The sequence below is a fragment of the Rhincodon typus genome, chromosome 15 (genome assembly GCF_021869965.1).
Source record: "Rhincodon typus isolate 14 chromosome 15, sRhiTyp1.1, whole genome shotgun sequence".
Classification (NCBI taxonomy): domain Eukaryota; kingdom Metazoa; phylum Chordata; class Chondrichthyes; order Orectolobiformes; family Rhincodontidae; genus Rhincodon; species Rhincodon typus.
Window position 1 is genome coordinate 23,458,692 of NC_063346.1, and position 13,820 is coordinate 23,472,511.

The 13,820-nt window shown below is 39.1% G+C and overlaps 1 protein-coding gene across 1 annotated transcript in view; it reads left to right on the forward strand.

Moving 5' to 3' along the window:
• Nucleotides 1–13,820, forward strand: part of LOC109938716 (polyamine-modulated factor 1-binding protein 1) — a 149,206-nt gene that overhangs the window by 96,892 nt on the left and 38,494 nt on the right. The window contains exons 12-13 of the mRNA XM_048605966.1: nt 7,537–7,704; nt 10,450–10,617. Of these exons, the coding sequence (XP_048461923.1) occupies nt 7,537–7,704; nt 10,450–10,617 (336 nt within the window). The remainder of the gene's footprint in view (nt 1–7,536; nt 7,705–10,449; nt 10,618–13,820) is intronic.

Here is a 13,820-nt window from a genome sequence, read left to right on the forward strand (position 1 = left end):
AGAAAGGTCATTGATGAAGCAGTTGAGCATTGTTGACCTAGGACACTACTCTGAGGAACTCCTCCAACAATTTACTGGGACTGAGATGAATGGCCTCGAACAACCACAACCATCTTCCTTTGTGCTAGGTATGACTCTAACTAGTGAAAATATTTTCCTTTTTCCATTGATACTCAGTGATCTCAATTTTACCTGGGCTTCTTGATGCCACCCCTCAGCCCATGTGTTGCCTTGATGAAAAGAGCAATCACTTTCACCTGACCTCTTTAAATCAGCTCTTTTGTCCGTGTTCAGATCTACAATGAGGCCAGGAGTTGAATAGCCCTGGCAGAACTCAAACTGAGCATTGCTGAGCAGGTTATTTCTGAACAAGTGCTGCTTTCTAGTTCTTCCAACATTCAGAGAAGAATCACAGAAGTGTTATGGCATGAAAGGAAGCCATTTGGTCCATTGTGTCCACACCAGCTCTCTAAATGCACTTCAGGACTTAGAACCATTCTCCTCCACTTTCCCCCAAACCCTTGCATATTGTATGGTTATTTAAATAGAAACATGAAGGCCTCAATTGGACTTGCCTCCCCCATACTTCTGAACCTGATCCACTTGTGTGTAAAGGTTTCCTTTTCACCTCTCATTTGCTTGTTCTTGACCCTCTCAGTTCTCCTCTTAGCTTTCTTCTGTCTAAGGAAAACAATCCCAACCTTTCCAATCCATCTTCATAACTGAAATTTCCCATGCGTAGAACTAATCTTGAAAATCTCTTCTCTGCTCTCTCTAATACATTTACATTCTTCCTGTAATGTGGTGCCCAGAACTATACACAATACTGTAGCTGAAGTCTAACAAGTGTCTTATATATTCCAGTTCCATTCTTACCTTAATGAAGTCGACTCTCCGCCTATTGATTTTTCTTACTCTGGATTGACCACTGACATTCTCCACCATCAACCTGAACCTCACAATACACTGATCATTGTCTCCTAACTGTTCTCCCACTTGCAATGGGGCAATTTTCCACCTTGGAGGGTAGATGCCAATATTGAAATTAATGCATATTAGAAGCTACTACTCCAGTTCTTGTTACAGTAGCTGTGCCTCACTCACAATCGGGATGATTGCAATACATTGTTGTGATTTTTAATGCAAAAGGGTTTTATTTTTACCAATAATGCATATTTTATTGGACTTTAACTATCTTCCAACAAATTTGATTGATTCTGATTTGATTTGATTTATTATTGTCACGTACCTAAGTACAGTGAAAAGTTTTGATTTGCATGCTGTACAGGGATATCATAACATACAAGGACATACAGATCATTGGGTGATTGAACAGAGCAAGGCATAGGAAGTTACAGCTGCATGGAAGGTGTAGAAAAAACACGATCAGCATTAGATTTGAAATTTGAGAAGTCCATTCAGGAGTCTAATAACAGTGGGGAAGAAACTGTTCTTGAACCTGTTGGTACGTGCATTTAAGCTTTTGTATCTTATGCATGTTGGAGGAGGTTGGAAGAGATTATAACTGGGGGTGGGAAGGGTCTTTAATAATGTTGACTGCCCTTCCTCAGCAACGAGAAATGTAGATGGAGTCAATGGATAGGAAGTTGGCTTGCGTAATAGACTGGCTTGTGTGCACAACTTTCTGTTCACAACTTTTCCAATCTGCAAGACTGTAAGAGCTGGGAGGAGAAAAGGGCTGTACGATGGGTTTGGAAGAAGGAAGATGCTGTGAAAGGAATGGCAGAGAGAAGGAGGCTGCAGAAGGAAGTGGAGGTGGAGGAGCTACAAAAGAGGCATGTGGAGAAGGAGCCTGCAAGCTTGGTATATGGAGAAAAGGGGTCTACAGGAGGATAGTGGAGGGTAGAAAAAGAAGATGCAGGAAACTTGGTGGGGGAGAGGGAGATGAGTTTTAAAACTGTCAACAGTTGATACATAGCTAACTGAGATTCAAGAAAACTTTAAATCACTGAGGTAACGCATTTCTTGCAAATTAATGTTGGAATCTCTAGTTTAAGTCTGTATAAGTTCAGAAGCTGCCATACTTGGAAAATAATGAACTATATCTTGCAGAGAAAACTATGTAGCTTGTTAATGTGAATCTGAGATTGAGATTTGATTCTTAACTGATCTCTGAAATGGACTAGCGAGTCTATCAGTCATATCAATCGCTATGATGTCTCAACAAAGAAATGAAACCAGTCGGACCACCAGGCATTGACCTAGACACCGTAAACAACAATGGCACAAACAGCCCTGTCGATCTTGCAAAGTCTTCCTTACTAACATCTGGGCTAGTGCCAAAATTGGGAGAGCTGCCCCACAGGCTAGTCCAGTAACAGCCTGACACAGAATCATACTCACAGAATCATGCCTGACAGACAACGTCCCAGACATTACCATCACCATCCCTGGATATGGCCTGTCCCACTGACAGAACAGACCCAGCAGAGGTAGCAGCACTGTAGAATACAGTAGGGAGGGAGTTGCCCTTCGAGTCCTCAACGTTGACACCAAACCCCATGAAGTATCATGGCATCAAGCTAAACATAGGCAAGGAAACCTCCTGCTCCTTACCACGTACGTCCTCCCTCAGCTGATGAATTGGTACTCTTCCATGTTGAACAACATTTAGAAGAAGCAGAGGGCGGCAAAGGTACAAAATATACTCTGGCCGGGGGATTTCAATGTCCACCACTGGGAGTAGCTTGGCAACAGCACTACTGATCGAGCTGACTGGGCCTTAAAGGATGTAGCTGCTAGACTGGGTCTGTGGCAGGTGGTGAGAGAACCAACCAGTGAGAAAAGCATACTTGACCTCATCCTCACCAGTCTGCTTGCTACAGATGCATCTGTCCTTGACAATATCGGTAAGAGTGACCACTGCACAGTCCTTGTGGAGACAAAGTCCTGCTTTCACATTAAGAATACCCTCCATTGAGTTGTGTGGCACTATCACCACGCTAAATGGAGCAGACTTCAAACAGATCTAGCAACTCAAGATGGGCATCCATGAGGTGCTGTGGGCCGTCAACTGCAGCAGAATCATACTGCAACAAATCTGCAACCTGATGGCCTAGCATATTCCCCACTCAGCAATGACAGTTAAGACAGGGGATCAACCCTCATTCAATGGAGAGTGCTGAAGGGCATGTCAGAAGCAGCACCAGGCATACCTAAACTGAAGTATCAACCAAGTGAAGCTACCAAACAAGACTACTTGCATGCCGAACAGCATAAGCAGCAAGTGATAGATAGAAGTAAGTGACCCCACAACCAATGGATCAGATCTACATTCTGCAGTCCTGCCACGTCCAGTCACAAATGGCAGTGGACAATTAAATTTTTAACTAGAGGGAAGGCTCCACAAATATCCCCATCCTGAATAATGAAAGAGCCCAGCACAAGAGTGCAAAGGATAGGGTTGAACCATTTGCAACAATTTTCATCCCTAGCTGCTGAGTGGATGATCCGTCTCGGCATCCTCCAGTGGTACCCAGAATCACAGATGCTAGTCTTCACCCAATTCAATTCACTCCACGTGATAGCAAGAAACAATTGGAGGCACTGGATACTGCAAAGGCTATGGGCCCTGACAACATTCTGACAATAGTACTGAAAACTTCGACCATAAGATATAGGAACAGAATTATGCCATTCAACCTATCTAATCTGCATCACTATTTAATATGGCTAATACATTTTTTGTGCTCCAGAACTTGCTGCACCTCTAGCCAAGTTGTTTCAGTACAGGTACTGCCCTAGCATCTGCCTGATAGTATGGAAAATTGCCCATGTATGTCCTGCACATAAAAAGCAAGACAAATCCAACCCAGCCAATTGCCACCCCAATCAGTCTACACTTGGTCATCAGAAAAGTAATGGAAAGTGCTATCAAGCAGTACCTGCTGAACACTAACCTGCTCACTGATACTCATTTTGGGTTCTGCCAGTGCCACTCAGCTTCTGATCTCATTACAGCCTTGGTTCAAACATGGACAAAAGACCTGAGTTAGACCTGTGCAGTAACATTTGAATGGAACAGTTTTTGGGATGAAACATCCAAGGATGTGAGCATGGAAATAGTGATACTGCTGTGAAGTGTGTCCTGCTGCAGAATGGGCATGGATGGTGATTGTTAAAACACTGCATAGTGGCATATTTTGTGGTGCACATAATTTACTTACCTACTTAGTGCAAAGTAATACTGGGCTCACTTGATCTTGTGAGATACCTGAATATTTTCCTTACTTAGAGCCATGTCTTTAATGTGAGTGAGACAGGGTTGATACTCAATTTACTTGTTCCCATTGTATTATGCTTGTAAAAGGATCCATCTACTTTCTTGGATAACAAGGTGTAGAGCTGGATGAACACAGGAGGCCAAGCAGCATCAGCGGAGCAGGAAGGCTGATGTTTCGGGCCTAGACCCTTCTTCAGAAAATCTACTTTCTTGTTTCACTATCATGTCTACAAATGCATCAGTGAATAATGCTGCTTTGCTAGGCCTCTGCTTACTTCTGATTGCACAGGCATTTCTTGCCCTAAAAAAGACCCACCTGATTAAATAGTTGCTGGAAGTCTTCAAATCCCTAATGAAGTACAAACGTCAGATGCAAAAACACAATACACGCAAGGATCTTATTCTAAATATTTAAATAGGCCTGATCCTGAAAAGTTTGGTGAGAATAGACCGCTTCCATTCACAACTATCAAGTCAATTCCATTCTATTGTCTCCCCTCACATTCTATGAATTTCCCAGAAAATTCATAATTATAAATATTTGCATTAATAGTTGTGATGAGGTAACACCTATTTATCAAGAGATTTATTTGCATCAATTATTTTGATATTGATATCTGCTTAGAATTACCATAGCTGTTAGTGTGCACTGTGCTCCCTCAATAAGAACATATGTTTGAGCAGGTTGCTAAAGGTTAAACAAATAGATGTAAAAATCAGTAATAAAAACCTTTGGCCTTCAAACACGTGCTTCCCTTGAGATAGGCTTACATTTAACTGAAATAATGAATACCTTCCTCTGTAGAATAGATCTGAATATATTTTAGAATGCTAATGAAATGAGACAATTTAACTCCCCAGCATTTTTAAAATGGCATTCATATATATTTGGCTAAGTTTATCCAGAACTATTTAATATTCTGCAAATAATGAATACGTTATCTTTTGATGCAATGCCGTACGCATGTAATTATACTCTTGTCATCCTTGTCAATCTAAATGCACAATTTCTGATAGTCTATTTAAAAGCTTCACAACAGCCCTATTACATGACCCAAGAATGATCATAAGTTGTAATGCAGTATTTCGCACTTGTGCTTTTTGCAATTTGTGTTAACCTACAACATAACGAAAAGTCAAAGTTGCAAGGATTTTAATATTTGAGCATCTTGAATAAAATGAGAGCTGAAATTTGATTTTGTTATGTACCTGGATGCCTAATTGTTACACAAAAACTGAATAGAGTTGGGTCTTGCCTCTTGCAAAAGGTGATCTCTGATTGGATTACTTTCTTCCCCATCCAAAATAATAGGTTTGTCTTGACTATAATATTATCACATATGTTCCATTATTATTCTGAAAATTTACCTTCATGCAGCAAACATTACATTTCAAATTCACATAACTGTGTTATCTCCAGTTGTAGCATGTCTGTTCTTGTATGTAAGCTAAACTAGTTCTGATTTTAAAATTAAACAGTACGTAAGAGATGGAACATGTTTTAAGATGACTCAACAGCCAATTTTCTCCATTTGTTTATCTTACAAAAGCTTTATACAACCTTGCATTGCGTTTCAAAATCTGACTTATTCCCTTTGTACAGTTATAGTGTTTAGCTTAGTAAAAACTTTACATAAACTTTTAGAAAAGTAGATAAACATTCGTCCTTTGGGGCCAAAATTTGGCAGATGGAGTTTAACATGGATCAGTATGAGGTTATCCATTTTGGTTAGAAGAACAAACAGACGTCTTATTATCTAGATCAAGAGAACCTTCAAAATGTTTCAGTGCAGAGGAATCCCGGTCTCCTTGTGTATGAATCACAGAAAGTTTGTATGCAGGTAAAGCAGGTAGCAAGGAAGGCAAATGGAATTTGAGATTGAGCAGTTTAGACCTATACTCACTACCCTTTAGAAGAATGAGAGGAGATCTAATTTAGGTATATATGATGCTAAAGGTGATTGACAAAATAGCCTCAAAGCAGATGTTTTCCCTTGTGGGGCAATCTAGAATGAGAGGTCATAGTTTTAGGCTAAGTGGTGGCAGATTTAAAACAGAGTTGAGGAGGAATTTCTTCTCTCAAAGCCCAGAGTGTGGCAGACTCCGGGACACTGAATAAATTTAAGGAGGAAATAGATTTTTAATTAGTGACAGGCTAAAGAGTTATGTAGAGCAAGCAGGAAAGTGGAGTTGAGGCCAAAATTAGATCAGCCATGATCATTTTAAACGACGGAGCAGACTCAAGGGGCGGAATTACCTACTGCTGCTCCTAGTTCTTATGCTCTATGGAGGTGCAAAATAGTAGCTAATATTCAATGTGAATTTTTATCCCACTCCAATGTATTGACCACAATTTATGCATCCATTCACCCCTTGGCTAGAATCAGATAGGATAGTGTGGGTTTGGGGGTTGGAGTGAGCAGGGAGCGGGGTGTGCCTCTGCCTTCCTACACCTTCCCATAGTTTACCAGTGGCAGAGGAGGTGGGGAGCAGTTTGCCTGCCTTGGATCAATTGAGATCCATAAATAACCAATTAATGGCTACTTGAGGACTTCTACCTGCCCCATTAGTATTTTACCAGCAGCGGGTAAACACACTGACATCTGTGGAGGTGGCAGCCTCCCTATAAGCTTGGTGTGGAGAGGGGAGTGCAGATCCATCCTGTTCTTGCTCTCTAGTTCAGAAAGGGCTGTTACAGCTAAGACTCCTGTTCCAAACATCATGATCAACTGCCTCCTACCAATCCCTGATTAGCGTCAACAATCGTGGACCCTACTTACATTTACTACAGGTCTTGTACATTATCACTGGTCCAGGGCATGGTACAATCCCAACACTGGTCACCCTTCCTAATAGAGGTGGAACATCAAGACTCTTGATTGATAGAAGCTGATGTATCTACATATATCTTCATCTTCAGGCCAAATCAATAGCTACTGAATGGGCTGATGGATGGAAGCTTGCCTCCAACTTCCCAGCTACTGGGTGGGTCCATCTCCTTCTCGTAAATTCCCAGGCACTGAGTCCGTATAGCTTGTCCAGGTGGAAGTTTATAGGACATGCAAATGAGAGTCATTAAAAATTGAAACTTGCCATAATTGTGACTTTATACTTAATGATAGAATTAATTGCTTCTTAAGTACTTTTGACTATTAGAATCTTGAAAAGTATATATGTAGGTTTGTTTACTTATTGATAATAAATTATTATAATAGCAAATACTGTGTGAGAAGAGCCACTAAGAAGAAACAGAATATCACAGCAAATACATACCATAAAATTTTACTTTCTAGCTGAAGGAGAAGGAGGATCATATTTTAAGTCTGGAAGATCATTTAACCCAGTTCCAGAAAAAGCACCAAGCTTTACTTAACGAATACAGAAACTGTGAATCAGAGTTACAGGTGGCCCAAACAAATCTTTCAACAGCTCAGAAACAGAACAAGTATTATACTGAAGAGGTAAGAATGGCATTATTGTTCTATCCCATCTTTAGTGTTTTATATTATTGAAACGTACAAAAATGAATTCCTCATAGGTACATTGCAAAAGTTTAAGATATCCCTTTAAGATTTAAAAATACTACTGAATGAAATAAATGGCAGTATCAGACAATTTCAAAATAACAAATTGTCAATCTTTCTTTAGCATTTATTTTGCAAATTTGCCTTCGTAAAGATGCAAAGTATACTTGTTGGGAATAGAACATATTCTGTTTCAGCCATCTGATGTCAGTGTTGAGTATTCCTGATTAAGATGCATAGTTACATGCAAATTAAATTTCCTTCTACTCTTTCCCAACAATATACTTCTTTTGCAGAAATACAATATACCCATACTACTTTTTAGCAAGCTAACTTGAGAGCAAGTTATTAGCTTGACATAATAAATTAATTTCTTTTTGCCAAGTTTATTATATTCAAAAAATGTAGTCCTCCAAAGTTATCTGTTGGATCCAAGATCGCTGACTTAGAATCCCAAGTTTACTTGTTTGGTTTTGGTATTTAATTAACTTAATTCCTGTTCCAGCTTTGGAAATTTATTTTCTCCTGCTTTTCTCTTTCTCATGTAACATCTTGTGGGCCCATAATTTCTGTTGAGTTTTGATCACACTGGTGTTTATGTTCGGATAGGAGTTGCAGATTGTGGAGGTTTTGGATGGGAACTTATTCATGCAAGATTTCATCACACCTTTGCTGGTTAATCAGCAAGAGACAAAATTGGCTATGTTTGTCTGAAAATCATTACTCCACCGGTGAGGTGGAAATGTAAATGAAATTAAAATAAATGAGTTTTTTTTCTGTCTAAGTGCTAGAGAGAAGAACTTCAGATAAAACTGACACCCTGAATTTTACTATATAAATAATCGCAAAGCTATCAGCAAGAAATTTTGTCATCAGCATATGTGCAGTTAAATGCAGAAATCCAAAGGTTATTGTGAGTAGTACAGTGCGCCTCCACAGACTGTGGTATTTACCAAATAAATCTGCACAGATATTACCATCATCCCCAAACTTAGGTGAACAATGCTTTTGTTTTATTCGAAGAATTGCTGAAACAATTAGAGCTTTTTCATTCAGGAGTAGCTGAGTTTTCAATGGTTTCGAGAATAATGTTCCCTCTAACTTCTGTTTGCTGTGTGCAACCAGTTTGTTGCACTTCATGGTCCCTTTAAGATTGACATGCAATTATGCACATTAAAGAATGTGTTTATTGTGTGAGACCTGTCTGCTCTGGCATACGTATTCCCAGCCAAATAACAAGATACCAGTGCAGCTAAGAAAGAATATGATGGTATGTGACCATTTTTGCTGAACAACTTCTGTGGCTCTAGAAAATTATTTCCTTTAGCTTTTTGGATTGGTCTTATGTATATTTTCTTCAATCCTATGCATAAGTACCAATTTTTATTTTGATTTCTGTACAATGATTAAAATGGAATTTATATTTCCTGTGTTGAGATTCCTCCTTTCCATTCTGTGACTCGATGAAAATTTTCCTGTCTGATTGATTAGAAATACTCTCTGCTTACTTGCTCTTCTCACAATGGTCACAGATCCCTGAAGAGAGAATCATGTTCAAATAGAGATCAGTTGACTAGAGGCGTATTAAAGTCTATGGCCATCTGCAAAAGCCACTCCTTTATCAATCACACAAAATACGAGTCATTTATCTCAAAACCATAAAAAAGGCAAAATCGTCATGGGGCCTCGCTCTCATTAGAGAGAAATGACTAGTGGTGGTTTAACCTGTGGGTCATCACACCTTGGATGAGGCGAGAAGGTTGAGAAAGAGAATCCTGCATGGTAACCTCAACCGGTGCAGGAATTGAGCCCAGATTGTTGTTGTTACTCTGCATCACAAACCAGCTGTCCAATCTAAACCAACCTTTTATTTTACAGCCAGTCTTTCAGTGAAATATATGGCAATACTATGACAAATGCTTTGTATTTAGAATAATTACATCTAATATTAATTAAAGTAATATAGTAATAGAAACAACAGCTTTAGAGTTTGTACACAGAGCAATGGCCCTGTATTTTACAACAAACTAGAATGTAAACTACAATATGGAATGTTCAAATGTCTGCAATGATGAATGATTCCTGCCAATTTATTCTTCACATGACAACTTGATCCAACCATATTACAATTTAAGTATCAAATGATGTGTTTCAATTTAAATATAAATAATATCCAACTAAGATAGTATCAATACTAAGATGGATATTAAATGTAAATCAACACTAATATTTCTTGTATTGTGACTCAACTTGTTTTGATAAGCCAGAGATTGATGAGAATAAATCTGTTCCACTGGTACTCTAAGGCAGCCCTTCAATTTTCACCTCATTTTCTTACCCTACAATCTCCAGTATTTCATCCCCTCTAAAGAGGTAGAACATCAATAAGGTGTATAAACAATAAGATTACTGGTTAAAATTGAATTGCTTTCAATATATGATACTTTCAACATGAGGGAGAAAAACATTGTTTTTAGTACAATTTCAGACAATCCAAAGCTAACTTGTGATCCAAATTTTTGTTCCCTAACTGGTGTAGACAGCTGATTTTTAATTCAGTCTTTTAGACTTTCATTTTTGCAAAATAGCTTTACACTGTTTGTCTAAGCAAAAACAACATGGGTGTCACTTTCAAAATTTACTTGTTTCAATTTCTAAAGTTGTAATTATGTCATGCTACAGGCAACTCAACAAGAAGATAAATTTACCAAGCTTCAGTCAGAGCTGAATACAGTCCAGGAGCAGGCAAGAAAAACTAACCATGAACTGAAATCAGCAGACCAACTCATCCGTGAACTCAAACGAGAGTTAACAGCTTGTCATGGTACCCAAAAAGAAAATATGGAGCAGGTTTGCCGTAAATTCAAGCCTTTCTTTCTTTGTTTGAATATTATCTTGAAATCAGTGGCTTATTTCAGCAATCTGAGTGTGTCACTGTTGTAGGAGTTGGATTGTATTGCTCCAGGTACAAACTGCATTAATATTATAGCATAACCCTCAGCCCTTACAGCCTGAACCATATGTTCATGGCTTTCGCGAGTGTGCTGCTAAATCTCACCAAAGATAGATCAATCAAACGCTTGGTGAGCAGAATCTGTTAAGAATTGTTGCTGCGCTTTAATTCATAGTAAGGTAAATCTAAAGAACAGCAATCACAATCAGAGAAAAGCAAAATACTGCAGATGCTGAAATACTGAAACAAAAACAGAAACTGCTGAAGAAACTCAATGGGTCTGGCAGTGTCTGTGGAGCGAGAAGCAGATTTACTACTTTCAGTCCAGTATGACTTATTTGGAACACATAATCGATTCCTTTAATTCAAACAGGAGAGCTTGCTTTTGTCCCATGAAACAAAGAAAAGAATATGCCATTTTTCTTTACATAGATAAACCATCTTTACTAACTGAACCAGGATAACTGCTCACTTTTAGTGGCCTGCAAGAAAACATTAATTTTGAAGCTCGGTCTCAAAAACTGTTTTAAAATAAAGTAAACACGGCTACAGAAATATGGACAAGTTAATCATTCACTTCAGACACACAGAAAACCCACATGTTACTAACTCAAAAGACAAACGCCCATATATTATACATCTGAGCTTAAACATACTCGGATTTATGTAACCTCTTTAGAGTTTTATCCCAACATATCTAGCCTGGGACTAACATTGATTCTTTATTCTAAGGTCATTTCAGTGCGATTGGGCAAAAACATGACAGATGCAGTATGTGGACAGATGCGAAGTTTTCCACTTTAGTAGCAAAAACAGGAAGGAGGATTATTATCTGAGTGGGTATAGGCTGAGAGAGGGAACGTGCAATCAGTCATAAGTATCTTCGTATACCAGTCACTGAAGGTAAATATGCAGAAGCAGCAGGAGGTAATGAAGGCAAATGGTATGTTATGGGATTATTGTACAGGAGCAAGGATGTCTTGCTGCAATTATACAGGGCCGTGGTGACACCACGGTGACACCGTGATGACACTTCTGTATATTGTATGTTTTATCTGATGAATGATGTTCTTGCTATAGAGGGAATGCAGGAAGGTTTACTAGACTGATGGGTGTGGAGAAGTTGAATTGATTAGGATTATTTTCGGAGATAGTAGGAATTGCAGATGCTGGAGAATCTGAGATAACAAGGTGTAGAGCTGGATGAACACAGCAGGCCAAGCAGCATCAGAGGAGCAGGAAAGCTGACGTTTCAGGCCTAGACCCTGGGATTCAGAAGAATGACGGGGCGAAATCTTATAGAAACCTATAAGATTCTAACAGGACTAGATAGGTTAGATGCAGGAAAGATATTCCCCTTGGCGGCGAAGTCCAGAAAAAGGGGTAGTGGTTACTGTTTAAGGATATGGGATAAACTGCGTAGGTCAGAGATGAGGAGAAATTTCACCAAAAGAGTGGTGAGCCTGTGGAATTCACTATCACAGGAGGCAATCAAGGCCAAAAAATTGTATGATTTCAAAAGGAGTTGGATTTAGCACTTGGGGCTAAAGGGATCAAAAGAAATAGGGGAAAAGCGGAGTTGGACGATCAACCATGATCATGGTGAATGGCAGAGCAGGCTCGAGAGCTAAATGTCCTGCACCTGCGCCTCTTTTCTATGTTTCTGTGTGTAATCTAGTTTCCATATCCTTCCTTTCTCAGGATTACTGACCAACACAGCCATCTACATCCACGGACTTCACAGGACTGTTTTAAATATGAAGTAAACTTAAAAATAAACCTTCCAAGGGTGTTTCTCCTAATCCTGAAAATAAAACAAGTTTTGGAAACCTCTAATGAACCTTGAGGCTCCACTATGTGCCACGCTGGGTTGTGAAATAGTTTAAGATAAAAATCTATTAGTGGTGCACTTAAAGCTAGGCCTCAAAAATTGTTTTAACATAAATCACCATGGCTACAGAGACAATTGCAAGTTAATTATTAACTTCAGACACACACAAAACACACTTTGCTAGCTTAAAATCCAAAAAAAACCAAATTTCCAATAAATGATATTTGAAATTTATATAAATCACACATTGTCTATCACTTGGGGTCAAATTTCTAATGAGATTTGGTGGACTACAGTGTCATTAACATCTCCGTGAGCTGTTGAAAAATCTATGGGATGCCTGACACAAAGGAAAATAGTCATGGTTATTGGAGGCCAATCATCACAGCTGTCACTGTCAAAGCAGGAATCAGGTAAATTCAGGTAATGATTGCTTTTACCCTCCAAAGACCAAGACAGCATGGCATTATTGGATTTACCTTCTTACTCCCATTCCTTAGTAAAGTAGGCTGAAGAGTATTCTCCAAACCCTGCTGTCACAAAGATTGGGGTAATTAACAAAACATTCAAAATGTAAAGGGATTGTTTTATTCCTCCATTCTCACACAAGCACTCAAGAAATTAAGGAAGACAGGATAGGAGAAGAGTTTAGAGTTTTACCAAATCCAGAGGTATCAAATATCAGTTCATGTGAGAGACAATCTCTCAGAAGCCAGTGTCTAACAATAGTTACCCTACTGAGCTAGACCCACTAGCTTTTCTGAAGAAGAGTCTTATTAGGCTCGAAACAATAACTCCATTTGTCTCCAGAGATGATGCCAGACCTGCTGAGTTTCTCTAGCTTCCTCTTTTCCTTCTTGCAGGCAAAGTGTAAGCTTCTTTCTAGCTAGCAACTTGGTGACATAGATGGAAAAATTTGAGGCAGGCGATCAACTGACCCTGCTGATCCTGTGGAGGAAACACTGTACCTGACTTAGAGACCTGAAACTGTGAACTAAACCAATCGGAAAGCTCAGATTTCAGTCATGTGACATAGTTGAGCATTTCAGGTGCTGAGGGCTCATCTTGTTGGGCTAAACAGTGTAACCTTACCTCTCCTATTAGATTTTCCATTGCAAGTTAATGTGGTAACTATAAAAGCATTAACACTCGGTTTAACAAAACAGATTTAGAGGTTTCCTTTATCAAGAGCTGGCTGGAAGCAGACAGCTCGTCTCCAAACCCTTTGTTTCAGAGATAGTAGGAACTTCAGATGCTGGAGAATCTGAG